Below are 27,838 nucleotides of genomic sequence, written 5' to 3' on the forward strand. Positions count from 1 at the left end.
AGAAGTGTTCTAGGGTAGGGCTTTTCAACCAGTGGTACGGGTACCACCTGTGGTACATTGGCACCTGGCAGGTGGTACGCGACCATCCTAAAAAAGTGGTAGCGGGGGGAGGGGAATGAGCTGAACCAGTGGCAGCACCGCACAAGCCCGAGTGAGAGACGGCTGCAGCTGCAGGGCTCAATGGAAGCACCAGGATCCAGCTGGAGCTCGGCGCTGATCCCGGCGCTTCTGCTGAGCCCAGAAGAAGCGCTGATCAGCTGGAATGTTGCAGCATCTCCAGGGTCTTGTGATTTACATTCAGATGCTTGGCAACTGATTCATATTTATGACGGTCACAGTGTCCCAGGGTCATGTTTAAGTGACCAAAACCTGCTGCAACCACCCAGTCGACGGGAAGGATAAAAACCAAACACCCCCCATCCCATCCCCGCTGCCAATCCTCAACAGAAATGCTCACAACAATGGAAACCTCGGACAGTAGGAAGCATGCCGTCAGGTGGGCAGGCAGGTGTCTTGCTCGGTTGTGGCTTGGGGGCACTTTTTTCAGTGCCATTGTAACTTTGAACAGTCACTAAGCGAACTGTTGTAAGTCGAGGACTACCTGTACTTCACTTTTTTCTTTTTTTCTTTTTTTTTCTTTTGGTCATCAAGTTTTTGACACCTTGCTAGGCGACTGGTGGTACTCGGATGTTGCCATATCCTAAAAGTGGTACAGTTGGTGAAAAGGTTGAAAAGCCCTGTTCTAGGGGTGCCAAGTATAGACAAGGTTGGGAGCCGCTGATATTAGGGTTGCAAAAAGCCCCACCAGTAGATGGCAGCAAAAAAGATAAAGGTAAACCTTTTAGTGCCATCTAGTGGTCATCTTTTTCATCCCAGATTTTTAGCAGCTACAGTCACTGCACATTTTCAAGGCTACATAGTAGTAAGTTCAAATGAGTTGCACATACATTTGCAGGGCTTTGTATAAGAGGATTTATTATTTGCTACTTCCATTGCACTCTTCACTGCAAAGACATACAAAACTCACAATGTCATCCCAAAAACTTTGTCTCTCCACTGCATTAATACTACTAAAAGGTGTGAAAGATATGTAACAACTCCTGTTTCACTACTTCTTCATCACTTCAAAAACTAGGGAAAAGGTAATTGAGGAAAGCAGCAACTTTTGAAGTTTTTTTTTTCTTCAAGTCTTTTCTTTAGGTAACAGTTCTTGGTTGGTTGTTTCTTTCAATTCCACAGAGGAGCAAGAGAGGGAATAATTGAGACCTACTAAGAAAGACAGGTTGATCATTCAGGCACAGCACTAGTTAGAACAAGAGCCTGATCAGTATTTGTATTATCTGTTTTGCTGGTTAGCCAGACATGTTTTTGCAACAACAAACATCCCCAAAACTTTTCTTTTAAACACGGAGGCTAAGGCACACTTTTTTCCTGAATTAAATTATTCTCCCCTCCTAGACAAGCTTCAGATCACCAACGGTCCTGCCTAAGTCCACGTCTTGGCAAAGCTGCTGAAAGCCACAGTAAATCAAACAGGGAGACAGGATCTCCTCCCAGGGCAGGGAATCTGACTAATAGGGAGAACATCTGATCTCTTAGATTCAGGCAGACTCTTGGGAGATGGAGCATGAACCTCTCCTAAGAATAGGATTTTGGATTTATAGCATTTTTTTCCTCAGTCACGTATTTGGCTCCTGAAGTAAAAGGGCTGCACCTGCCACTTCCCTAGGACTGCTAAGCTGTATAAAGGCTGCGTGTTTGACCTCTGGCTGACTCGGATTCCATTGTTTTTGGCAGGGGAAAAGAACACGGACCAAAACAAACAGTTGGGGACCTCTGGATCAAACAGCGTTGTCTATCTAGAAGACTCTGAACCGCTTAGAGGGAAAAGGACTACCGCCCTGGCTTCTGTCCTTCCGCCATCAGGCCTGCAAGATGGCCGAACACAACCTGCAAAGCCAACAAACGCCTCCCGTCTTTTCCTTGGCAATTCTCTCCCTGCTCGAGCCCAGAGCCACCCCGGCACCCTCCGAGTTGCTCGGGAGGAAGACCCCCTAACAGATGGGGGGCCCTTTCTAACTACAGATCTCATTCAGCACCTGGGAGTAAAGGGGGGCCTCGAGCAGCAGCTGGTCCCTGTGTCCCCTCTGAAGGAGAAAAATGGCGGCTGGCAAATTGAAGAGAGACCCGCTTTGTTCTCTCGGAGAAGCCCAAGTTTTAAAATAATCCCGAACCGAAGAATGACTGCAGGGAAACGGCGCAGACCCCTTTTTTCCTCCTGGGCGGGCGCTACTTTTGTGGACGACTCTGACTCTGAAAATAGGGATCCTGAACCGGAAGGAAACCTGCCGGGAGCAGCGCGTTTGAGGGATTTCAACCAAACCGCATCTGGGTTCTGTAGAAAGTATTCGGACGCTGTTAACTATGAGAACAGCTCCCTCGCTTCAACGCAGTGGCTGTTCACGCAGGACTCAGAGGGCTACAGAGTAATTTCGCACCGCTGTGGCGAGGAAAGCGAGCGGTCCTCACCAAAGGAGCTCCTGTGGGGCAAAAGGACCCCCGTAAGAAGCTCCTTCGATAATAACAGTTGCTTTAGAGATGGTTGGGCTGGAGACCGTAGCCCCTCCGGGTCTCTGGGCAGGAGCCCTTCTCCTCTGGCAGAACGTAGTGAAAAGTCATGTTATGACTTGCTATTCACAGAGGATTCAGAAGGCAATAAAGTCATTAAACACTAAACCGTAATTGCTCTGTGAGATAAACCGGCTCAGTGCCTCCTTACAAAACAAACCTGGCTTAAAGGGCCCCTTTTTGTATACTGCCTGTGGCTGTGTGTCACACACCTAGCCTCTTTTGTTCAACCTGCTTTCTTCGATGTGTGAGCTAATAAAAGAAACGGAGGAATGCAAGCTTAATCCTGGTGTCCTAGAAAGACGTCAGGCTGCTCTAGAACTGTTCCAGGAGATCAGAGTCGACTAGCTTTCGATTCAGGTAGCTTAAAGTTTGGCTTAGATGGGTTTAAACTAGACCCATCAGCCACAGCACCGTTAAAAAGTTGGTATTGCTGACCAGTGCTCGCTGCCTCAAAATGGAGGGGGGGGGAAAGGTGCCTTTAAAAAAAAATAGCAGACCTGCCTGGTTGCGCAGCTAGTGCACCTGATCCATGCAACATCCACAAGATCCAGCCTGCAAAGATGGGTCTACTTTGTGCCTTTTACGCGATGTTTAAGACTAGAACACCAGTTTGTATGTTTACAAAGAACTCCAACCAATGAGTTTGCACAGAACTCACAGTTGTTCTGCCCCAATGAACACCTGATGCTCTCCAAAGGCTTTGGATTTGAATGCCAATCAGCCTGAACCTCAGGCTAATGGCAAGTGCTTTTGGGAACTGCAACCCAAGATGACTGGAAAGTACCAGGTTGTCTACGTCTGGCTTTACAATATCTTTAAATAGCTTGATAGAATATTAATATTAAGAGTGGGAAAAGAATGGGTAAAGTGGAAGCTTGTTTTGTGCGCCATGGGAAAAAAGTGATATAAATTCCCTGAGGGTTGAAGTTAGTGATTTAAACCAAAATGGTTCCCCTACATAACAGTGGCAGCATCAGAAACAATCATGCTACAATTGCTGCTGACAAAGGATCAGCCAGTGCTCAAAAGGCTTTTAAAATATACTGCAAAAACTTTTCCACACTTTTGCAAATTGCCAGGAGGTGCTGAAAGGTTAGTGTTAGTGGTAATAATTTTAAACATGCAGACAAGCACTAGAAAAGATCTTCAAATTGCTTTAAAAATGCCGTGGCCTGATGCTGCAAGAGTCCAAGGAGTTATTTTGCAAATTCTTGTGGGGAGGGCAACTGAGGGCTTCCTTTAGGCTTCTTGGTTTCTGCCTGCACAAAAGACCAAGCCATCCTTGAATTGTGCTGACCATCCCCAGTGCTAAAGTATCTTATCAAATTCACAGGTTATTTGGTGCCTTCTCACTACAAACCTGACCATGTGCTATTCTTCCATTTGTGTTAATTCCACCTGCTTGACCCTAAGCTTAAAGCAAAGAGCAAAGCATGCAGAAAGATAGGAATTTTAGTTTTCAAGAGTTGAATTACAAGACTGGGTAGCAGCCTGAATTCAAAGGGGTAAAGATACTTCGGAGCGCACATAGGTGGGCTTCACACATGCGCCAGCAACACCGTAGATGTATTTGCTTCAAGGAGGTGTTGACAGGTGGACTCTGAGTGTACTTTCAAATTTGCACTGCTGCACAGCTTTAGTATATCAGCAGCAAACAGATTTTAAATTCAATGCTTAGATTCAATGCTTAGATTTAGACACTTGGTTACATCTTTAGTCAACTATATATCTGTTGTTTGAAGAACGTTGGTTGTGAAGAGAGGCTGCATAAAATAAGAACTGTTCGGAAATTACCTTTACAAAACAAATCTTGGGACTCAAAACAGTATTCACAGGCTTCAGATCTGTAGCAAGACTATGAAAAGATTTTTTTTTAATGAAAATCATCACTGTCAGCCACTGGCAATTCCCACTTTAAAAGAATCTGTACTCACTGCTTCAGTTCAGAATGTGGAAAAGGTTTACCTTTAAAAAAAAGTTATATCATTTGGCTGTGTGGAAAAAACCCCCAGCAAAATGTCAGTTTCTCTCACTTAGTGTGTTCCTTTTGCACAAAAGCACACAGGAAGCCTAACCCCTAAAGGATATTTAATGTTCAAGGAAGGCAACCACTGTAGAGAAAAAATTTAAGAAGCATACTAACATAAGAAATGAATATAACTCTCAGTTCTTTTTCATATTTACATCTTCATCTTTCAAAGCAAATTTCCTTCTTAAAACTTCTGCTATAAGAATCGCAGGATCCTCTTCTTTCAGTATACTTCTGTTCCTAAAAGCAAGATAGAGGATGAAGGATGTTACATAAGAGTATGGGCAACTTTTCATAAGCTGCAGTAGTTCCTGAATTATTTACCAACATTCTAAAATAAGCTGCCAGCTTTTTCATCAAACTATTTTATTACCAGAGTGGTTTATTTTTCCCCCAAGATCATAGCTAAGGTGATAAAATCTACAAAATGTTTCTCAACACTGGCAACTTTAAGACCTGTGGATTTCAGCTCCCAGAATTCCACAGGCAGCTTTCCCTTCCCTACTTTCTTGCCTGCAACAGTCTTTCCTTCTTTTCGTTGTCCAGCAGAGACTTCTCTTCCCATATCATCCCAGGTGAAGCCTTGCCTCTTTGCTGCCCTTGGGCCACCATGGAGTGGAACATGAATGTGGGAAGGGGCTCCTGGAAAGTGGTGTTCAGAGCAAGGTGCCAATGGTGTAGACTGGCCAACCAAGCCCAACTAACTGACTCAGACTGAGGCAAGCCCCTAAGCTCCCAAAATGGAATATTTATGGTCAATGGCCACAAAAAATTGTTAGTTGCAAAGTCGTGTCCGACCCATCACGACCCCATGGACAACGTTCCTCCAGGCCTTTGCCTTTTGGTACTGTCCATGGGGTTTTCATGGCAAAGATACTGGAGTGGGTTGCCATTTCCTTCTCCTGTGGATCACATTTTGTCAGAACTCTCTGTTATGACCTGTCCGTCTTGGGTGGCCCTGCATGGCATAGCTCATAACTTCATTGAGTTACGCAAGCCCCTTCGCCATGACAAGGCAGTAATCCATAAAGGGGTTACAAAAAATACATTGCCCTAAAATCCAAAACCACAAAATAATACGGTGAAACCTGCATTAAGCAACCATATTGTTCAGATTACTTTAAAGCCCATGGATTTCAACTCCCAGGAAATCAATTTCACTGCTTAAAGACTGACATGGGGGTTTGGAATTAAGCATATTTAAATGTGAGCTCTCTTATTTATAATGTGTTTCTCACATCTGTTCCAGCTCTAGTTTTCAAGCTGTTTTCCCCTGATACTGAGGTAATTCTGTTTACCGGTTTAATTAACTTGAGGTAAGAACAAGAATCCCAATGGATGAGCACATTAAAAGGTGCCAGGAGAATTTAAAATACAATTGATGTTAAGCTCTAATATTATGGAAAAGCATCCAAAGAACTCCACCCTTCCTTCAGTTCTGTTTTGCTCCATACATTACAGATAGTCCTTGACTTACCACCATAATGGACCCAATTTTCAGCAAAAATGTTGTAAAATCTGGTCACATGATTGTGGGATTCTGCAAACAGCTGTAAATGTGGGCCAGCACTTAAAGTGCATCTGATCGCAGGTGTGTGTGTGTGTGTGTGTGTGTGTGGTGCATCAGAACTTTGGAATTGGGTTGTAAGTACCTTTGGGGGATGTATCAGAACTTCAAATGATGCTAACTGGACAGTTGTAAATCAAGGACTATCGGCCATTTTGAAAGATCAGAAGCTGAGATTAAGGAAACCCACTCTAAACCCAAGAGCTATGATATTCAACCAAATGTTTCTTTTAATCTGGTAGGTCCCTCTCCTTCCTAATGTCATCATCAACAGAAGACAGGTCCACACTCCTTCATTAAAAAAACAAAAAATAAAATTAAGTGGTCTGCCCTTAAATAATCTAACCTTCACTTGGATCACGCATAAGGGTGTCGTAACAATCACGGTTGTGTGGAAGGGAAAAATTAACAGCCAGCTACTACATTAATGCCTACTTATCAGTATGCTAGGCCAAAGTGAAACTGATAAGCTGTTATGGTACATACTAAGCTGGTCTAATTTAACTCTGTTGGTGCAGTTCAGCACATTGGGCAACTCATTTGGTTAACTTGTGTGATGTGATGCATTTGTGCAGGCTTAGAAAATGGATTAATCTGACAGCCAGGTTCAGGTGCTGTGTGGATGCAGCCATACTATGATCTGGATTAGCTGCTGTTTTGGAAATTAAGGCACAGTGCTTCACATGCAATTCACTGCTTGGACTAATATATGCCTCCAAAATATTAGACGGGTACAAATTCAAAGAAAAGGACTTACGAGTCTTTGTTCTGTTTCATTCTATGAATGTCTTTCAGAATGCCCATCATATCTGCAAAACTACTGGCCTTTGAGAGAGACACTGTGTCGTCGTCGTCGGAATCCTTTGGGTCGGCTTTGCAACATTCAGAAGCTGCAGAGCAAAGCATGGAAACAGATGGAAGTTCGGGACTGTCTAAGTCAGCCTCCTCTTCTGTGATGTCACTAATGACAAAGGAAGTTGTAGACTGGAATGAGGGTCCAAAGCAGGGCAAAGGAGAAGACACGTTTGAACTTCCTGGAGATAATAACTCTGGTGTTAATGAAGAGGAAGCTGAAAAAAAGAACAATATAAGGAGACATGAACTGGCTGCCATATCAGGGCCTTTTTCTTGCAAAGCAATAGCACTTAGACTTACATACTGCTTCATAGTGCTTTATGGCTCTCTCTAAGTGGGTTAGAGTCAGCATATGGCCTCCCAACAATCGACCTCAAAAGGATGGGAGGCTGAATCAAGCTTGAGCTGGTCAAAATCGAACTCTTGACAGTCAGCAGTGAATTAGCTTGCGATACTGCATTCTAACCACTGCGCCACCACAGCCCTTGCATAGCTTCTCTTGCAGCAGAACCTATGCTAACCACTTGCCTTGGTTGATATTTCTTCACCAACAGCATTATATCTCCCGCTTTCCTCAACAGCCCCCAATAATGCAACAGAAGGGTTACAGACCCTTTCCACCCCATGCTTTCCTATTATATCGAGCAACTCTTAAGCAGAAATGCTTTCAATATCTACAGTATTCCTCCACTTGCGACCAGAGATCGGTCCACAATTTTGGACCAGGCACCACATGACCTGCTTTTATTTTACACCTGTTTTTATGATGATCGTTAAAACGATATTGTGATCGTTTAAGCCGGGGTAGGCAACCTTGGCTCTTTTATGACTCGTGGACTTCAACTCCCAGAATTCCTGAGCCAGCACGGCTCAGCTTGGAAACCTCGCCCTTTCCCCTCAGCATGGCTGGTTCAGGAATTCTGAGAGTTGAAGTCCACGAGTCATAAAAGAGCCAAGGTTGCCTACCTCTGGTTTAAGCGAACCATGTGATTGTGTGAAGCTATTTTATCCAGTGGGCATTTTTTTTTGCTGGAAAATGGCAATGTCACACAATGCGATCACGTGACCATGCAGCACTGCAATTGGTCATAAATGCAAGCTGGTTATCAAGTGCCCAAAATGTGATCATGCAGCCGTGGAGATGGTGCAGCGATCCTAGCTTTAAGGATGGGTTATAAGAAAACCATTTTTCGAGTCCATCATAACTTCGAACAGTCATGTGAGAGATCGTATGGAGAGCGTGTTTCTCAACCTCAGCAAATTTAAGATGTGTGGTATTCTGGGAGTCGAAGTTCATGGGTCTTAAAGGTTGTGGAGACTGAAGAACCCTAATCCAGAGTCTATGGTTCCAGTCTTACAAGGTCAACAGAAGAACCTAGTTATCAGCCCCAGGTAGGCAGAGACACGAAACACCACACTAAAGAGGTTTTTCCCCCAAGTAAAAACTAGGACTACCTGCTTTGCATGCCAGAAGCAGTTTCTACTCATAGGTTGTTTTAACAGCCTCTACACAAGAACAAGAAAATTATTTTATAATAATTTTTGGAACCAGAAAAGCCTGCCTTTCAGCCTAGAAAGGCAACACTTGCAGGCCACATGGGATTCAGGAGCAAGCTCTCAAAACTCTTGCTTGGGGGGGCGGAGCCAGCTGTCAGAGCGGGCGGCTGTGTGAACGGAGTTCTCTTCACGCACAACCTCTCACCCAGTGTTTGTGGGGGCTTTTCGGAGCTTCAGGAGGTCCTGTAGGGACATCCGAAGTTGCAGGCAGCCCGGAGAACCTTCATGAGCGGCGGTTCGTGTTGGAGATCCGGAGAAAGTCTGATGCGAGCGAACCGGGGAGAAGGAGGCCAGTAATGGCCGACATGAAGATCTGACAGAGGGACGGAGCTAGCACGAACTCAGCGGGACAACGGTAGAGCGGAGCTGACGGAGAGTATATCCGAATATTTACATTTGGAAATAATAGGAAGCGCTTGAGAAAGAGGTACTGGTTTGAAGTGGGTGCCTCACGGAGAGGGTATAAGCGGCAATAGAAGTCCCGAGGGAGGCGTTTGGCAAAAGTAGCAAGAAAAGGAAACTCGAAGACTATATGACTGCATTCTAGCTGGAGATAAAATACAACAGGTCAAAGTCTGATCTTGGAGCCTTGGAGACTGAACTCTTGATTGTCGGGCGTGGAAAGCGATCAGCTTGGTTTATCCTGGTCTATTCTGGTAAATTTTGAACTTTTGAAACTTTTGAAATTTTACTCTACTTGTTACGGGCGGCCATTTGACATAGCAATTTAGTAATTGGAGGTCTGTTTAGTGGGACACCTACTGGTCTTTGACAGTAGAGGAAGACGGAAAAGGTGTTAACCTCTGCGCCGGAAACGGGGTAAAAAAAAAAAAGAAAAAAAAGAAAAAAAGAACGTGACTTTGAATATATCCAGACATATATATTATAGAATTCTATTATATAAATTGCTTAGTTGGTAATAAGTATCTGGTTGTAACTGTTATACATACTTTTTGTCATAGAGTTAAAAGGTTTATATAAGATTCAGGGTATTACATACTGATAAAACGCGTGTTACAACCGGGAAAACATGACAAGTATTTCGGGAGTAACTAAGCCTAGCGCTGGCAAAAAGGCGGCAACACAGGGACAAGGGATGGCCTCAAGTCCCTCCAATCAGAAATCTATAGAGGATATGCTGCAAAGGGAAAGATCTAACTCAAATTCTTTTAAAGATCTACATGCCCTTTTGCAAAACTTACACGAGGTAATGGCCAAAAACCATGAGGAGATGAAGAGAGAAATAGGCCAAATAAGAAACGATACTGGTGAATTAAAGGGGAAAATCCAAGCGATAGATGATAAATTTGAAGGGATTCAACAACAATTAGTCAAAAATGAACAAAGACTTCAAGATATGGAAGCTAGAATGGAAAAAGAGGAAAAGAGAGTAGATGATTTAAATGAAACACTTCTTCAGGCTAATAAGGAGTTAGAGACAACAGTCATTTTTCTGGAAGCAGAAAAGGCTGCTCATTATCTACGCTTCCAAAATGTTCAAGAAAAAAGAGGGGAAGATTTGTTGGTTATGATGGCAGAACTAATGGCAAAGGCACTCGGTGTAGGGAAGGAGGAAATGCTGGCGGAAATTGACGAAACATACAGGGTTCAAACTAATTATGCGAGAAGGCACAACCTCCCAAAAGAAGTACATGTAAGGCTAGTTAAAAAATCAATTCGGGATGAGCTTCTGCATAGATCTAGAGAGGAACCATTAGAATTTCGGGGCCAACCAATTACCATCCTTAAACAGATACCTAAAAGGATGAGGGATCTGAGACGTGGCTATCAATTCTTAACATCTAAATTAATTAGGGAAAATGTAAACTTTAGATGGCTAACTCCAGAGGGTATTCTAGTCACGTGGCAGGATAGAAGGCATAGACTGGACACGATAGAGAAGGCAGAAGATTTTTACAAACTCCACTTTCATAGCCAAGAGGAAGCAGATTTAGAAGATCAAGATGGAAGGGAGGTAAGAGAAAGAGATACAATACGAGTAGCAATGGATGGGAAGGTCTTAGCAACAGAGGATAGAAGGAACAAATCTGGAGAGTTAACAGAGAAACATGGAGCCAGAGACAAGGAAGAGAGAGAGCCCCGAATCACGAGATCTACAAAAACCAGAAATAAGTAAGATGAAGGGAGGTGAGTGTAGTATTATGTCTGTCAATATTAATGGACTGAATTCGCCAGTGAAAAGGCGGAAATTTTTTAATAGGCTTATTCACCAACAATTGGATATCGTTGCAATTCAAGAAGTCCATATAAAGGAACAACAAAAATATTTGTTAGTACAACCAAAAATAGGGAATTTATTCGTTTCCTTAGACCGACACAAGAAAAAGAGAGGAGTGGCATTATATGTAAACCCAAAATTGATAGCAAAACAAATCTATAACGATAAAGAGGGTAGAATACTGATAGTCGAGGTTGTAATAAATCATAGGAAGGTCATGATGGTAGAGATATATGCTCCAAATCATAACCAAGAACAGTTTTTCAAAACACTTCACAATAAGATATGTAGCATTGATTGTGAGGAGATCTGCTTAATAGGAGATTTTAATGCTATCCTAGATATAAATTTGGATTATATGGGTAAGACGATTAGGAAAAAGAAAAGAAGAACTCTACCGAGATCTTTTCTCAACTTGGCTAATGACCTAAATATCCAAGATGTCTGGAGGGAAAGAAATCGTAAGGCTAGACAATATACATACTACTCCAATCGACATAACTCATGGTCTAGAATAGACATGGTATGGATGACGAAAGAAATTAGTTCTGAAATAGACGAGGTGCATAAAGCGACAGGTACTTGGGCAGATCACAATCCTATTAAACTTAGCTGGAAAGGCTCCAAAAAAATATCCAGATGGACGCTACAAAGAGCAATTTTAAAAGAAGACGAATTTAAATCCAAGATGGAGAGAGAACTAAGTTTTTTCTTTAAGGAAAATAAAGCTATAGACACCTCAGTACAAAATAATTGGGATACAGCCAAGGCAATGATGAGAGGGGTAGCGAGGGCATATATGGTATACAAGAACAAGGGGAAAAGACAACAACGGGAAAGATTAGAAGGGGAATATAAGAGTTTAGAAGTTATACTCCAACAAGATCCACAAAAAGAGAATATCAAACAATCTATGGACTTGATTAAACGCAAGCTTAATATTTTAGACAAAGAGAAATTAGCACAACAACTGAGAAACACGAAACAAAACTTTTTTGAAAATGCAAACAAACCGGGCCGTTGGCTTGCATATAAATTGAAAAAACAAAAGGAAAAAAACTGGATTCGCGAACTACGAGATGAGGAAGGGAGAATATTCCACCAGGAAGAGGAGAAAAAAATCACAGCCCAGGAATTTTATGAGCGTTTATACAAAGAAGATAGCCAGGCAAGTGTGGAGAAAATGGAGGAATATTTTCAAAAAGCCAAACTACCCAAGGTCACAGAAGATACCAGAAATATGCTAAACGAGGAAATTCGGCTATCTGAGGTGATAAAAGCTATCAATGCACAAAAGAACAATAAAGCATCGGGCCCTGACGGTCTTCCGTCAGAAATCTATAAAGAACTACAAAATATCTTAGCACAACCCCTAGTGGAGGTATTTAACGCAGTATTAGAAGGCGCAAGAACGCCTAAATCTTGGTCTGAGGCAAACATAGCCCTTATCCCGAAAGATAATACGGACCATACATTAATCCAAAATTATAGACCCATATCACTTCTTAATTCGGACTATAAGATATTTACATCAATTATAGCGGAACGATTGAAACGATTTCTGAACGATTTCATACACGTAGACCAGAATGGTTTTCTCGCTAAGAGACACACCAAGCACAACATTAGAATAATATTAGATACGTTGGAGTATTATGAATTACATAGTGGACAGCAGATGGCATTACTTTTTTTAGACGCCCAAAAGGCATTTGACAATGTTAAATGGTCTTTTTTGCACCAACAACTTAGCTTCATGAATATGGGTGAAAAATTTATAAATATAATTAGGGCAATTTATGACAACCAGGAAGCAAAAATAATTATTAATGGGGATGCATCTAGGAAGTTTCAAATTCAAAAGGGAACACGGCAAGGCTGCCCCTTATCACCATTGCTGTTTATATTGACACTTGAAGTATTAACGAGAATTATAAGAAATGACCCAAAGATAAAAGGATTAACCATTAAAAAGGAAACCTTTAAACTTCAAGCATTCGCGGACGATCTGGTTTTTATTATGGAGGATCCATGTCAGACGGGACCAAATCTATTGGAAGAACTATCTAAATATGGTGAGGTTGCCGGATTGCAAATAAACAGAAATAAGACCAAGATGATTGTTAAAAACATGACTAATAAACAAAAAGAAAATTTGGCTGGAATCATGGATATAGAAATAGTCAAGAAAATAAAATATCTAGGGATTAATATTACGGCTAGATGCACCTCACTCAAAAAAGATAATTATGATAATGTAGTGAATCAAATAAAAGGTGATCTGGAAAGATGGGGAAACCTAAAACTCTCATTATTGGGAAGAATCGCTGTCATCAAGATGAATATTCTGCCTAAAATCCTGTTTCTGTTTCAGAATATCCCAATACAACTCAATTCTAAGTTTTTTCGAAATTTGAATAAATTATCATTAAATTTTGTTTGGCAGGGGAAAAAACCAAGAATTAAATTGAAATATTTACAGGACACGAAGGAAAATGGGGGTTTTGGATTGCCAGACTGGGAATTATATTACCACGCCGCGGCTCTGAGTTGGATTAGAGAATGGGTAATTTTGAAAAATAGAAGACTATTAACTTTAGAGGGTCACGATTTGCAATATGGCTGGCATGCTTTCCTATGGACGGAGAAACAAGGTCTTTTCTCACATTTTCAAAAACATCGGATCAGGCAAGCGTTACTTAATACCTGGAAAAAAATTAGATCTCACAATTACACTAAAGTACCGGTCTGGCTATCCACCCTTGAAGCGATTGTTTACCCAAATCTATTTGATTTGGGTAACATAATTTCATACAAGGATATTATGAATGAGGAGGGGGAATTGAAACTTAGGAATGAACTAGAATTACAAGGTATAAAACTCGATTGGTGGGCCTACTTACAAATCCAATCAAGATTTAGGAAGGATAAAAAAGAATGGGGGATATATACCTCTGAAACAGCATTGGATAAAATATTATTGGGCCCAGACTCCAAACAGATAAAGAAATTATATAAATTGCTTTTGGGATATAAGCTGTTTGAAGAGCAAGTGAAGGATCCCATGTTGATTTGGGCTAACAACTTAGGACATAACATTGACTTAGGTACTTGGCAAACAATTTGGGACAGAAATAAAAGGATAACACTGGCCTCATCGTATAAAGAAAATTTATTTAAAATGTTTTATCGATGGCATCTTCCCCCAGCCCGTCTAGCAAAAATGTATACAACAGCATCTCCCAAATGTTGGAAGTGCTCTGAAGAGATAGGCACATACTTCCATACGTGGTGGTCTTGCAGTAAAACACAAAAATTTTGGAGAATGATTTGGATTTGGCTGAAAGAAATATTAAAACAAGATATTGAGTTTAGTCCAGAACTTTTCTTGTTGGGAATTACGAAAGAGAAATATCCTAAAGATGTGCTATATTTGACGATCCATATTATCACAGCAGCTAGAATGTCATTTGCGCAAAAATGGAAAAAGAATGAGATCCCAGGAGAAAAAGAGGTTATTAGGAAAATTTGGGATTGCGCAGAAATGGACAAACTAACTTTGGAACTAAAGAATAAAGATCAATCAGATTATTATAGAATTTGGAACAAATTGTATCTTTGGAGGGATAAAAAGAAAGGTCTCTAATAGGTTTTACAGACTAGCTCATTGTCTTAAATATTGTGTTATTTCACTGATTTGTAATTTAAGTGTATTTAAGTGTATCTTTGATGTACATATATACATGTATATATATATATTTGAACATTGTAGACAAGAAGGTTTGTCAGCCCGCTGGTACTGTGTCCAATGTTTTTAAACAATAAACTTAATAAAATTTAAAAAAAAAACCTCTTGCTTGGTAGGTTGTTTGTAGTGACCGCATTACAGCTGCATTAAACATACTAGTTGTTTCTCCATTCTTTCACCTTTTCTGCTTTCAAGTGGATAAGCAAGTTGTAAGTTAAGTCCCAGGTAAGAGGGCAGTGATATGATTAGCTAACAGGGTTTAATAGCTCCAGTATGGATTTTGACCTCAGAGGCAGCTAAGTTGGCACAGACACTAAACAGACTGGCAAGAGAGGAACCCAGCATTGTCTCTGTTGTGCCAACCCACTCACGTGCCTGCACGGGGTCTCTCATCACCAGCAGCCAACTAGATAATTTTTAAATCACAAGGCTGCTGTAATTATTCCAGGCCCAGATCACAGCGTCTCCAAAGAGGAAAGAAACTAAAAGAGTGTCAACTTTAAAATACACTACAATAGTTTATAAATTATAAAAGGTTAATCCCACTGAGTTTAATCTCTAAATTAGTGACAGACAGTAAATTGGTTCTTAAATTACAAGAGGATGCAGAGGTAAAACAGGCTTGTTGAACACGGAAATGTCGCAGATACTAAACACATGACCCCAGGATGGTGCATCCGTTGTAAATAGCATGCAGGTTGCCAAAGGCCTGAATTTCAATAACATGACTGGGGATGCTGCAATGTTCGTAAGTGCAAGGACTGGACATAAGTCACTTTTTCATTGACTTTGCAACTTCAAAGTCACCAAATGAGCGGTTGTAAATCAAGGACTATCTGTAAAGTGTAGACGTTTTGGCTCGCTTTTATTTCTTAGTATGAGGCTTTCAGTACTGAGTTGCTGGACATTTACCTGAATCTCCAGCAACAATTTTAGCGATCTGACTCCGCAGGTGACTCAATTCTTCCTGGAGTTCTGTGGTCCGACTCAAGGCAGGTAAACATGGTTTCTTCAGAGCCAACAATTTTTCTTCTTGCTTTCTCAAATTTGGGACCGAAGCATTCCGCTGAATAACAAAGAATGGAGTAGGTTTCCATCTGTGCTTCAGTGGACGTGTGTCTGTCCTAGAAGTCAAGAACCCAACATTCAGTGAAACTGACCTTAATCAACAAAAAACAGCTAGCCTGAACTGAAGAGCTGTGCAATGCAAAGGGCATTTGCTTCACAGAACCTCTAAATCTGTGATGGTGAACCTATGACACACGTATCAAAGGTGACACACCACGAGATGGGTGACATACTAGCATTAACCCGCTCCCAACAACTATTCTCAAAAGCACACGCCGTTCTTGAATGAGGCCGCAGACAGGACATGAGAATAAGGTGTGCTCTTGTATAGCCTCTGGGGTCTTTGGAAGTGGCATGAGTACAGGGCATGCTTTTACACAGTTTTCAGAGGTAGCAAAGGCTGCCAAAGAGCCTTCTCCAAAGTTGCTTTGAGAATGAAGGCCTATCAACAGAAAGAGAACGTCTCCTGAAGATAAGGGGTAGGTGGCAGATCACATGGAGCGCTGGCTGGGCTCGGGGCGTTTGATGTGCTGAGCACAAAACTTTTGCCATCACTGCTTTAGAGGCACACAAAGCACCTGCTGGGAATGCCTTAAAGCAATGTCTTTTCCTGGCTTCTGCAGCTGCTGGGCGATTCTGGAATAAGATGCATTTGTTGAAGATTCTCCCAAGAGGTCATCCATATGCAAGGCAGCCACAGTCACTCAGAATCAACTCCTGACCTCAGAATATGGACCGCTGGACAGTCATGATGAAAGCACATAGTCACCCCTGATCCTGCCCAAGATCCTCTCTTGTCTAATTAGGAGACCACAAAGGAGAAGCTATCCAACAACAATTACAAAAGCACAAGTCTAGGACAAGAAGACAACATTAGGAAGAAACATAAACTGACCCTGTCTTAATTCCTGCACTGGGGAAGTTCAAAAGAGTAGAAAAAGGCGTAGGGACCTACCTGACTCTGGCATATGTTTCTTCATCATCGGAGGCGATCCAGGCAACATCTGCCAGAGTGGGAACAGGGGGGGTGTCATTGAAATAGAAATCAGAAATGTCTGGTAGTGGCTAGAGGAGAGAAGACAGCAACCTCATTACCTAGCTCAGCACCATTTTTTTAGCACTGTTCTTTGGAAGGTCTTCGCTTTATAAATAATTCCTGCTTCATCTTTGGGCCCAGGTTGGCTTAGAATTCTAGAAATTACGTCTGCCAAATTAAACAAGGGTACAGAAAACCTACATTATTATTATCTGGTGAATCTAGAAAAGCAGCATAATCTGAAACAGGGACATCCTTACCTCTCAATCAGGCATTCTCTTGTCCTGGATTCCAGCTGGTCACGCCTTTGGTAGATATTGTTAAGCTAGGGGATCTTGCTGGCTACCTTATAGGAGTTGTAGCTGAAAACATCGGTAGAGGGCACACCACATTTGCACACCCAGGCAATAAGATGATATACGCTGACGCCGCTCAACTGTCACTCACTGCCTGCTTTTTCTAAGTAATCACAAATCTTGGCCAACGTTGATTGAGAATGATCATATTTTGACTGACTCTTGAAGATCGGGGGAGAGGGTGGCTTGTTCTGTTTGCTTTATTTGTCTTTGTGACTATAATAAATTCCTTGTTCTTTTGCAAAACTCCCTTGAGAAGGCACTAGCTCTCCTGTTTCAACTGTCAGCAGGATGGCGGTGACTTTGCTCTTAAGAGAAAATCACGTGTGGACAATTTCTGTAGGATGGCAAGTAAATGAAGGTCATTTAGAGAAAGCAGCTAATCTGGTGGATTTATGGTATTTAATTTTGGTCATCCTGTCCTCAAGTCTAAAGAAGAGCTAGACTCCGAAGGACATGTCTGCCACTGGTTTATATATTTACAACTGAAAGATTTAAATTAGAGAAAAAGAACTATGGGTCTGACTCTGTTAAAAATGAACTGGAAATCCTACTGTGCGGTAGTGATGAACTGTGGGCAAGGGACTTTGGATACAATGTAAAGTTTGAACAATGGGAGAACATGTGGACGCAAGGTTTAAAATGTACATTAAATTGCAATTTAAAAGAAAATTGTTGTAAAATAACAATCGATAACCAAGTAAGTTATCAAGAATGTATAACGGTATTTCAAATGAACGTTGGAAATGCAAATGTAAAGAAGGGACTTTTTATCATTTATGGTGGACAGGGGATAAAACAAAGATTTATCGGAGTAGGATGCATATTCTAATACAGAAGATTCTCAAAGTGAATATAAAGATAAAATGAAAAATGTTATTGGGTTTAATGGAAAAAGACTTGGAAAACAAAATTTGGAACTTTGATGTTATGTATGTCGATGGCCAGCAAGATTAGTTTATGCACAAAAATGGAGGGACCCCTTAACTCCCAGAGTGGAGGAATGGTTGCAAAAGTTGATGGGAGTTAGCAGAGATGGCTACATTGACTGCTTTGATAAAAGAAAACAACACAAATACTTTTGTTTCAACTTGGAAACCACTTCTAGACTTTGTGCTTGGGGTGGGGGGAAAAATGAAACTTCGATTTTGGGTTTTACTGATTAGATAGATCTGTTATAGAAATGGCTAGTTCATACTGTTATGTAAAAGTAAAAAGTTGAGGTTTGATGCTACTTCTTATTCTACTGCAGCAAAGGGAGTTGGAAATTAATGCCTTTTCTTCCTCCCCCCTTCCTCTCTACACTTTTCCCTTTTCCCTCGTTTTTCCTATTATTTATTATTTATTTATTTATTTTAATTCCATTTATATCCCGCCCTTCTCCGAAGACTCAGGGCAGCTTACAAGCTTAGCAGTAGCCTTCATTCTATGTATATGCCTGCTTATTAGGGCTTTCACACACACACCCCAAGCGGCATTTTTACAAAGTCAGCTTAATTGCCCCCAACAATCTGGGTCCTCATTTTACCTACCTCGGAAGGATGGAAGGCTGAGTCAACCTTGAGCCTGGTGGGACTCGAACCTGCGCTAATTGCAGGCAGCTGGTGTTACTTAAGGAGGCATTAGCCCACTGCTCCACCAAGGCTTTTGTATTTTATATTATAAACTAACAAAAAGGACTGATGGAAAAGAAGGCTGCTAATTTGCAAAAACACGCTGAAAAGATGCACTTAGTTCTTTTGAGGTTGGAAACAATCGTGACATTAATAGACGTGAGCCCAGAGCATTCAATCTTTGCATGAGGTGCTTGCACACTATTCAACAAAACCTCCTAGCATGTGTATTTTGTAAGAAGCTAGAAAAGCCACCCCACAGTGACCCATGACCTCTGAAGTCTACAGTGATGCGAATGATAAGAAAGAGGTAAGATAATTATTTTTGCGAAAGCTTCATTCCAGCTGGAGAAGCAACTCTTATGCAAGTATTGTGTACATAAATGAATCCTGGAACCACAACAGATTGATAACAACAGTGAATGTTCTATAAATATATTTGTCTTCACAAGCAGAGGTTGGCAACCCTGGAAGGCACTGTTCTTTACTCCCATGAAATGTTTTAATGATCACATGAAATCTATTCAGATTGTTAAATCTCACACAATTTCTTCTTTCTCAATCCTGTGATCTCATGAAATATGAGAATACTGAAATCTTGGAATACTAAAATCTCAGAAGATTCCAGGCTTAAAAACAGCATTTAATTTGGAAGGTCAGTGGATGCCATCTAAAGTGTGACAGATAGCAGCTAATTTGTAAAAAAAACATACTGAAAAGATGCACTGTTCTTTTGAGATTGGAAACAATCTCAAAAGCAGGTTTTGGCCTCCTTCCATAGAATAATATACACCAATATTAAAGCCTTGGTGATGATTACTAATGGATCATTTTGTTTAGAATGCTGGGATGGGAGGGGTGCCTTCTGGTTTTGTGTAATTTACATTCTAACATCAAAGTAACCCTTTAAGATTTCCTAACTGATGTTTGTTGTTACCTAATACATTTGATACTGAAGACACTATCCTATTTTTACAATCCTATTTGTACTAATCTGGGACCAGGTTCTCCAGAATGCATGTAAGATTAGGTTGTGAATGACCTTGTGCAAATATTGTCACATCAAATACCAAACATTGTTCTACAGTCAATAAAGAGAGATTTTTGGCAAGTAGCTGCATTTCTTCTAAAGGCCTTCTATAGAATCTGAAAGTTATATGATAAACAAGAGTTAGGACTTCCAAAAATTTGCAAACATATTAGTAAATATTAAACAACCTTTTATCAATTAAAAACATCTCAAAGGTGTTTTTTTTCCAAAAAGGCAACTGGACTTTCTTAGTGTTTTCTTCCTTGAAACCATTTTGAAAGCTTCTTGGATGAGAAGCAAAATATTTTCAGAGAAAATGCCAAGAAAATCCAGTTGCTTTTTTGAAAAAAAAACACTTTGGGACAACCATGACCAGGAAGATTGATACACAATCACAAATACACAACTTTACCTGGAAGGAAGCTCTGGGACATGGTTTTAAAGGAAGGCTTGTTCCAATTCTTCTCACAAAACTGCGAGATGAACCATAGGATTTGTTCTGCCAAATTGGTATTGTCTGAGGACCAATATAATATTAAATGAAATTATTCAATTAGTAGATAAGTAGTAGTTGTGAAAACTGTCTCCCCAGTTTCATGCAAGACATTAAATATACATTTAGAGGTTTGCTGGGCACTTGCAGCTAACTTTACTATCTCCACAAAATAATGGAAGAAGTAACCAGGTTTGGATAAACCCCTCAATGGAACTTGAGTGACTCATTGCATTGCTCGTTTGCTCAAACAGCTTACAGCGTCTTTCCTGCTGCTTATACATTGATGTATTGGGATATTAATGGCCAATGTGCAAAATGAACTTTCCGACTGCTACAAAACTTGCATCCTAAATCTGTCTTGCCATTGTAAAGTTGTATAGTAGTCTATTCTTTCACAACAACACTGTGATGACTCTGTCTGCAGATCGCAGCAAGCCACTGCAACCCTGATGAGTTCAATTGTCATTTATCAAATCAACTGAAGGTTTAACACAGTAAAGCCGGTGGTCAGTTGGTCATCCACTTTTTAGTTTACTGGTTCTACAAACACAAAGTGAGTTATTTCAGTCAGAAAAATATGAAGGAAACCATTCAAAATAAAAATGTTTTAAAGACAATTTTATTACTATTATCAAGAAACATCATGGAATGCATTTTGATCCATAATATAATTGTATCTGCTGGTCTGGGATAATTCTGTTTAAAGGGGATTTACCTTTATAATATACTAAGGAATTTGTAAACATCTGGCTTTATAAATACAGACAGTGCATCCTGGGACTTTAGCTACATGTCGTTTTGTGCCTGATCATTTTAAACAGTTATTCTGCAACTGTTTATTGGTCTCTAAAGAGTTGGAAACGACTAGCACGCATGTGTGGGGGAACCTTTACTTTACCTTTAAAGGCTGCAGAACTTTTCTTTAAAAATGAGACACATTTCATTTTCAGAAACATTAGTATGTAGATTGTAATATAGCAAACAGACTAATTAATGGTGGAATAGAGACAATGTGGAAATTGGAAGGCCTCCCCACAATTCTATAACTGCCCTTGAATTACAAAAGGAACAAGTGATATTTCTTTATCCTAATGCTTTGCGACGATATAAATTGCTAAGATAAAGCAGGAAAATGTAAGTATTGTCGAAACAAAAAACAATTATAACGTGATAGGATGCTGTCATAACATGTTAAAAATAATTTATTATGGCAAGTGACTCAAGAAGAGAACTCTGCCTCCATCTTAGAAAATTTAATAGTTTCTGTAATTGGCATTTTGGCAATCTTTTTCAACACTCGGCCTGGGTGTGCCACTGGGGATCCTGTACAAGAGTACAATCAGAATACATTAAAAAAAAACTAGAGATAACTCATGTAATTATTATAATGGGACAATCGTGTTTTGGAAATCTCACTTGAGAATGATGATAATTAAAGTTTACTATGGTCGTAAACCAGCATAATAAAAAGAAATAAACTTCTCAATTGAGCATATGTATGTACACTATAAAACATAAAACACTGAAAGATAAAAGTGAAGTGAGCCAAAATTCTCAGTGGTGTGGGAGGAGGGCCTGTGAATTTGGGACATTTTTGCCATATTCTATGGTCAAAGCAATAAACAAGCTGAACTGATGGAATATGGGGAATGGCGGGGGCTGAATAATTTCTCTCCAAATGTCAATGGCAAGAGCACAGAATTTAGCTGTTTTCAGAGATTTCTGTGTACATTTCTGTCAGCTGGAAGAAACAACACATTTCCTTGTTTGACCTGCAAGAACAATTTAGCAGCAGTGTGTGTGTGTGTGTGTGTGTGTGTGTGTGTGTGAGAGAGAGAGAGAGAGAGAGAGAGAGAGAGAGAGAGAGAGAGAGAATAGGTATGAATGCCAACCTGTGTGAAAAGGGCAGGACAACACATGTGGCTATCTCAAGGTCACTCTGATCTTGACCCGGGATGCCTAGTCTCCTGTCCAGCAACACTGATGGCAAGATACTAAATCTCAACAGGTTGAGAAAAGGCTCAACCTGCTAGGTAGTTGTCTGGGATCAAGGACCTTTGGCCTTGCCCCGATCATAAAGGAGAAGGAGGGGAGAAGTCCAGTCATTTGAAGACTGGAGAGCAGAACATGTTGTCTCAGTTCCAAACTGTTCCCACCTTGCCCAACGTAATCAGATTCTGGATTGACAGAAAGCATCTTCTATAGTTTAATTTGGTTTTTTTCCAATTTAGCTGTAGTTAGTTAATAGCCTTAAGGAGGCGAGAAATCCTTATATAAAGAACAATTTGGAGCAGAATCTAAAACATTCAAGGCATGGGAGCAGTTAGCCCAATAAAAGAGGTAGCTGTACTCAAAATAAAATTTGGATGGAGAGGCTTCAAGGTGCCTCATAAGAAGCCATCTGTGAATGTTGCTCAGTCTCTCCAGCTCTGGCGTGCTAAGGGCACAATGATTAAACAGGCGCACAGAGCAAATAGATCATCAAACAAAATTATCTCAAGATTTCCCAGTTGAGACACAAATGTCCAGGCACATATTATCATACTTCGGAGACAAAATGTAAAGACCTGGCTCTCTGGAGAAGTTTATGATGCTGGGAAGGATGGAAGAAAAGAGGGGAATGATCAACAGCAAAATGGATGAATTCAAATGCCATAGTGATGGACTCGCCACTGGAAGACCTAAAGGGTCAGTATAGGGGCAGATTATCCTGGAGAAAATATACTGAGGTAGTCACTATGAGTCTACACTGATCTGATGGCATATAATCAATCAATCAATCAAATAAATCAAGTTATAAAACGGGACTGCCTTGACAATAGGGGAGGCAGCAAGATTGCACAACTTTTGCCCTCTTGTACTTGTATGTAGTGGTGGGATTCAGCTGGTTCACACCAGTTCGGCAGAACCGGTAGCTTAATTTTTGGTTGCCCAGGCCCAGAATGGACTTCTGGAAGTGGCATCCACACAGAGAACCAGTTGTTCACATATTTGAATCCCACCATTGCTTGTGCGAATATATTTTTGTCTAGTTCCTGAAAATCATCTATGGCAGGCTTGAAGCTTCAGGCCTCAGCTTCATGATGCTAATCATGCACTGAACACCAAAACAAGGTTCCATGTATCTTTAATTTTCAAAATAATGATTTGGAGATTAAATTTCACCCACTAGAGGACGACATTCTCTAAAGCAATATACCTGGAAGAATAGGCTAATTTGTCTTTTAAGAGTTGCTTGTCTTACGGTGTTTGGGTGTTCTTTTCATTGTAATGTTGTACTTATTTTTACTTTTTACCACCCACAGTTGTCTAAAGGTGGATGGGCTTATACATTTTTAACAGTATAAATAAAATAAATAAGAAATCCGTAACAGTGTATTCTCAAAATAAACAATCAGGTACTTACTGATTCAGCTTCCATCTCTGTCCATACAAGAAGTATAGATAAGTCACAGGGAAAAAATTGAAGTCCCAAGAATTATACATAAACCGGACAGTATTTCATCCCTAAAGAAAATTATTGACTTGTTACAAACACAGATTATTTACTTGGATGAATGCAGATTTCACAGTTGTTTCAGGTAATTATTTAAAGAAGATAAGCAAGGCCTGAGAGGCCTTTAGTGATGCTGCTGAAACAGCTGATAGTCTGCCAAACACAAATGGCAGTTTCTTGTTCTCTTAAAAAGAAATTCCTCATAGACTCTTACGCAGCCTCTCAATTACACACGTTCCCTTGATAATTTGATTCACTGCTCAATTACATAACTATTAGGATAACATTCAAGTAGTAAGACAAGTCCCTCAGTTGACAAAGGCTATGCCACTCTTCAGCCCGGAAAGAGGGCAGCTATTTTATTACTGAAATAAAAGACAAAAATTAGAGTAAAATCCTTAGATTAGCAATTTCTTCATGCCTTTTGCCCCTTTTACCTGTCATCTTTCACTAGAGAAAATATACTGTCATTCTTACATACCAATTGAAGTGAAAGAGAATATTACCTTGTAGTTACAATTAATATTTAATCTTTTATGCTAATTAATGACTGCAATAAAGTTACTTCATTTTTTTGGGGGGGGGGTTCCTCTGCCCTCCCTAAATATGGAACTCACCGGATAATCTGAAGGAGAGCTCAGCTTTTCCTCATAATGGAAGATCTGTGGCGTGAGATCCCATGCACCAAAGGTATTACAGAACAGATTGGTGATTATTCCTATAATGATTATTCTGTTGAATAACAACATAAACCACTTTATTTAAAGAATATGAAAATGAACAAATGCTGTTTGTGGAAAATAAAATGCATAAGTATTAATTCTGTTCTATAAAAAACAAGTTATACTTTCATTTCCCTCTTTAGCCACCTGACTTTGTGATGCAATTATCTGGTTCCTAAAACCAACCAGATAAGACAGATAACCCCATTTGTGACATGGACTTTTAGACTGACCAAGTTTCACTAGATGTTGACTACTTAGTTTGGCTTTGAAAACACAGTCAGTCCCTGATTTGGCTCATAAGAATGAAAAAAAAAGAAACAGATATCAAGTGTTAGCAATTTTTTTATAAAACTTGACAAGGGGAAAAAGCAAAATAAGACAGAAATAAACACAAGGTTTAACTGAAAGAAATAAACATGTTTAACTACAACATTGAGCTAGCCATCTAAATAAGATTTCCTATTCTGTTTAGAGGCAATTAACAGTTTCTGTTAATCATGGCAAACTTTACAAAAAATTAATCAGTAATTATCTGATATGTCCTAATATAGAGAGTCAATTCTCCAATCTACACAAAACTAGGTTCCAGAGTTTGAAATGTGCCATTCCTGGTATCACCGTCAGCCACCCCAGGATAACTCACTGATAGCAAAAGTTTCTTGACAAGTCATTTCGACAGAGACATATATAGAGTTAGTGCTTATCTATCCTCAGTTCATGTGTCATGCATAATGCAGATATGCTGAAAGTGGAGCTCTTTGGCATTTGTTTTGCCCAGCTTGGAGTAAGAGGAAAATCAAAGAGATCAACTGCAACAATACACACCAGAAATTAAAAGCTAATGCTTAAGACAACTCAGTAGCTGATTTAGTTGGGGGGAAAAAGGTGTTTGTTTTGCCCAGCTTGCACTGTTAATATAAGGCCAAAGTATCTTTCCGGAGACGCATGGAATGGACAATACCATTTTTTACAGAAATCAATATTGATCCAACTATATCCTATCAGCTTCTCTAAAAATCAAGGGAAAAAATAATCTTTTTCAAAATCCACAGACAAAATTTATGACGCTTAATGCAAAGACACATTCTCTGCAGCAGGAATGGGCAAAATGCATTATTAACAAATGCATAGCTAAGAAGAAGAAAAAGGAAGACATTTAATGAAATAATTAGTTCCACCACTGTAAAGAGGCCTAAATGCTTCGGTCTCGTGGAGGTGGCATTATGCTGTACGCCTCATCACTACTGTTACTGTTCTCCTTATACAGACCATAACTATTCTGATTATATAACTTAATTGTATATAAAAAGCCCTCTACTTTTATTTCATATAAGGGAGAGAATCCCAGGCCAGCAAGGGAGGCACGGTGAGATTCAGGAAGGGTACATGGGGCGCATGGGGAGGGTCCATGAGCGGTGGGAGAGTCATGGCGAGGCTTGGGAAGGGTACAATGGCTAGCGCAAGTGCAGAGTAGTAAGGGAAGGGTGTGCAGGTGAGGGGGGAAAAACCCAGAAAAAAGCCAATTCTCTCAAGTTTAAATGTTCTGAAAACAAAAGCAAAAAGCTGGTTCAAACACCAGTGTTTCCATCTAAGGGGAAAAGAAACACTGTATCATCATAGTACACTTACTCTGAAAAAGACAACACTGAATTAACTCTATTGAAGCTCTCCCAAGTAAATTATTGTGGAGTCAGCAGCTTGCGCTCTATGGAAAACTGTCAAAAAGAGAGATGAAGAACTGTAGAAAAGCTTTGTCCTTACAAAGCTAACAACTTAATATCAATTTCTACTTTCTACAAACATCACTCCAGACATACCCCACCGAACAATCCTTTTTCTGGTCTCCTATATACTACTACTTCACTAGATAGCAAAATGAAAAATGCTTTTGAGGAAAAACTCATTACTTATTATTGCACCACAGCCTCAATTCTAAATACCTTCAAAGCATAATCTACCTAACGTAATGAGCTTTAAAAGCTTGAATAAAAGTTAGAAAAAACACCCATATAAAGATTTTTAATGTCAAGAAGCAGGACACATTCTATATGTCCTTAATTAGGGAGTACGTTTTTTTTTAAAAAAAAATAGGAGATAGGATTGCCAACGGAGAGAAAATTATTTTTAACAAATAAAAAGCTAAAGTAAAAAGTTTCTTCCAGGGCTACCTCGATTAAAATAAAAAAAGGGATGCTAAATTTAAGAAGCTCTGCCCCTCATAGGCATCTAATTAATTTAGGGTTTGGGCGGGTGGGGAATTGGAGGGAAGAGAGGAGAGGCAATATTTTAAAAATAATGACAATAAAGGAGAACTTTGTGGCAAACCTGCAGACGGGAATTAATAAGCCTTCCCGGACTAACGGCAAGGGGGTCTTCAAACTTGGGTCTTCAAACGTGGCCCTTTTATGACTTGTGGACTTCAACTCCCAGAATTCCTGGGCCAGACATTATAATCCTCACTAGCTGGAGCTAGATGGGAGGGGCGGGCCCCCCCAACCCCCCCCCCCCAGCCTGGTTGATTTTGCTGCGGGGAGTGAAGCCGGCATCCCCTCCGGAAGCGGGGGAGGGGAAGCAGGAGAGCACTCTGCACCAGCTCAGGAGTCCTTTCTTCTGATTTCGTACTTAGTAGGAAGGTTTGGGCCTACGAGGCTGATAAAGTAAGGGGGAGTAAGAAAGTCCCCTTAGTTTCCCCCCCCCACTGCCCACAAGCCGCCCCTCCCCCTTTCACACGTTCCCCTGACACGGTTCTGGGTCCCCACCAGCGCCGCGTCCGTGGAGGCGATGGTCCCGTCAGGCCGAGCCGAGTCCCCCGCCGCTCAGCGAAGACGACCCGGACGCGGAAAGCGCTGTCGACGACCCGCGCCCCCGAGCGCGAAGGCCGCTGCCCGACTCTCCCGCGTTGCCCTTCCGCTCGGCAAGCGCGGCCCCCCCAACGTCGCCCCGCTCCCCTCCTAGCGCATGCGCAAGGAAGGTCGCCCGTGATGCCCACCATTCCCGCCCCGCCCACCATTCCCGCCCCGCCCCCTGGGTGACGTCAGAAGGCATCCCCCGGGGGCGCGTGGATGCTCGAGGCAACGCGGGTTGGGATAATAAATCCCTGAAAGCATGTTTTTTTTTAAAATAAAATAAAACAAAATAAAATCAAACACGGTTTTTGGAATAAGCAGCGATTATCAGGGCTTGCTGAACGCATCCAACGGGATCAGGTAACTCAATGTGCCAAACTTGGATATTTCTTTTATATATATATATATATATATATATGTTTTCGTAGATTCTCGCGGGTGTCTGTATGTGTAGATCTAGAGTCTCGGGTTTCTTCCCGCGTTCCTTTCATCTTCAGAACGTCGCCACAACTTTCTGAAGATGAAAGGAACGCGGGAAGAAACCCG

The 27,838-nt window shown here is 40.7% G+C and overlaps 2 protein-coding genes across 10 annotated transcripts in view; one reads left to right on the plus strand and one right to left on the minus strand.

Annotated features, from left to right (window-relative positions):
- The window catches only part of LOC308672245 (membrane progestin receptor alpha-like), a 45,566-nt gene extending 41,147 nt beyond the window's left edge, over positions 1-4,419 (plus strand). For both annotated transcript variants that reach the window (XM_081334982.1, XM_081334981.1), the window contains exon 4: positions 1,798-4,419. In XM_081334982.1, coding sequence (XP_081191108.1) covers positions 1,798-2,735 — 938 coding nt within the window. In that variant the 3' untranslated portion in view covers positions 2,736-4,419. The remainder of the gene's footprint in view (positions 1-1,797) is intronic.
- On the minus strand, positions 1-27,404 carry MTFR1L (mitochondrial fission regulator 1 like). 8 transcript variants are annotated; one of them, XM_081334998.1, is made up of 10 exons: positions 27,206-27,382; positions 26,076-26,161; positions 24,339-24,453; positions 23,632-23,732; positions 20,142-20,246; positions 16,650-16,759; positions 15,539-15,750; positions 6,985-7,297; positions 4,816-4,900; positions 2-1,266 (listed from the first exon to the last, which is right to left on the minus strand). In XM_081334998.1, the coding sequence occupies exons 4-10, from the start codon at positions 23,644-23,646 to the stop codon at positions 1,228-1,230; spliced, it is 879 nt and encodes a 292-aa protein (XP_081191124.1). In that variant the 5' UTR covers positions 23,647-23,732; positions 24,339-24,453; positions 26,076-26,161; positions 27,206-27,382; the 3' UTR covers positions 2-1,227. The 8 variants fall into 8 exon arrangements, with proteins under 8 accessions (XP_081191125.1, XP_081191124.1, XP_081191130.1 ...); XM_081335004.1 differs by lacking the exon at positions 26,076-26,161 and having other exon boundaries at positions 16,650-16,698; positions 27,206-27,404; XM_081334997.1 differs by lacking the exon at positions 26,076-26,161 and having other exon boundaries at positions 27,206-27,404.
- Between the last annotated feature and the right edge of the window lie 434 nt (positions 27,405-27,838).

The sequence above is a fragment of the Vipera berus genome (assembly GCF_964194415.1).
Source record: "Vipera berus genome assembly, chromosome: 9".
In the NCBI taxonomy this organism is placed as follows: Eukaryota; Metazoa; Chordata; class Lepidosauria; order Squamata; family Viperidae; genus Vipera; species Vipera berus.

Excerpts from the sequence above, each read along its gene's own strand:
- MTFR1L (XM_081334999.1), bottom strand. Across the intron at positions 16,760-20,141 it reads GTCCCAGAGCTTCCTTCCAG|CCACTACCAGACATTTCTGA; the intron begins GTAAAGTTGTGT and ends TCTCTCCTCTAG. Across the intron at positions 7,298-15,538 it reads AATTGTTGCTGGAGATTCAG|CTTCCTCTTCATTAACACCA; the intron begins GTAAATGTCCAG and ends TCTTTTTTTCAG.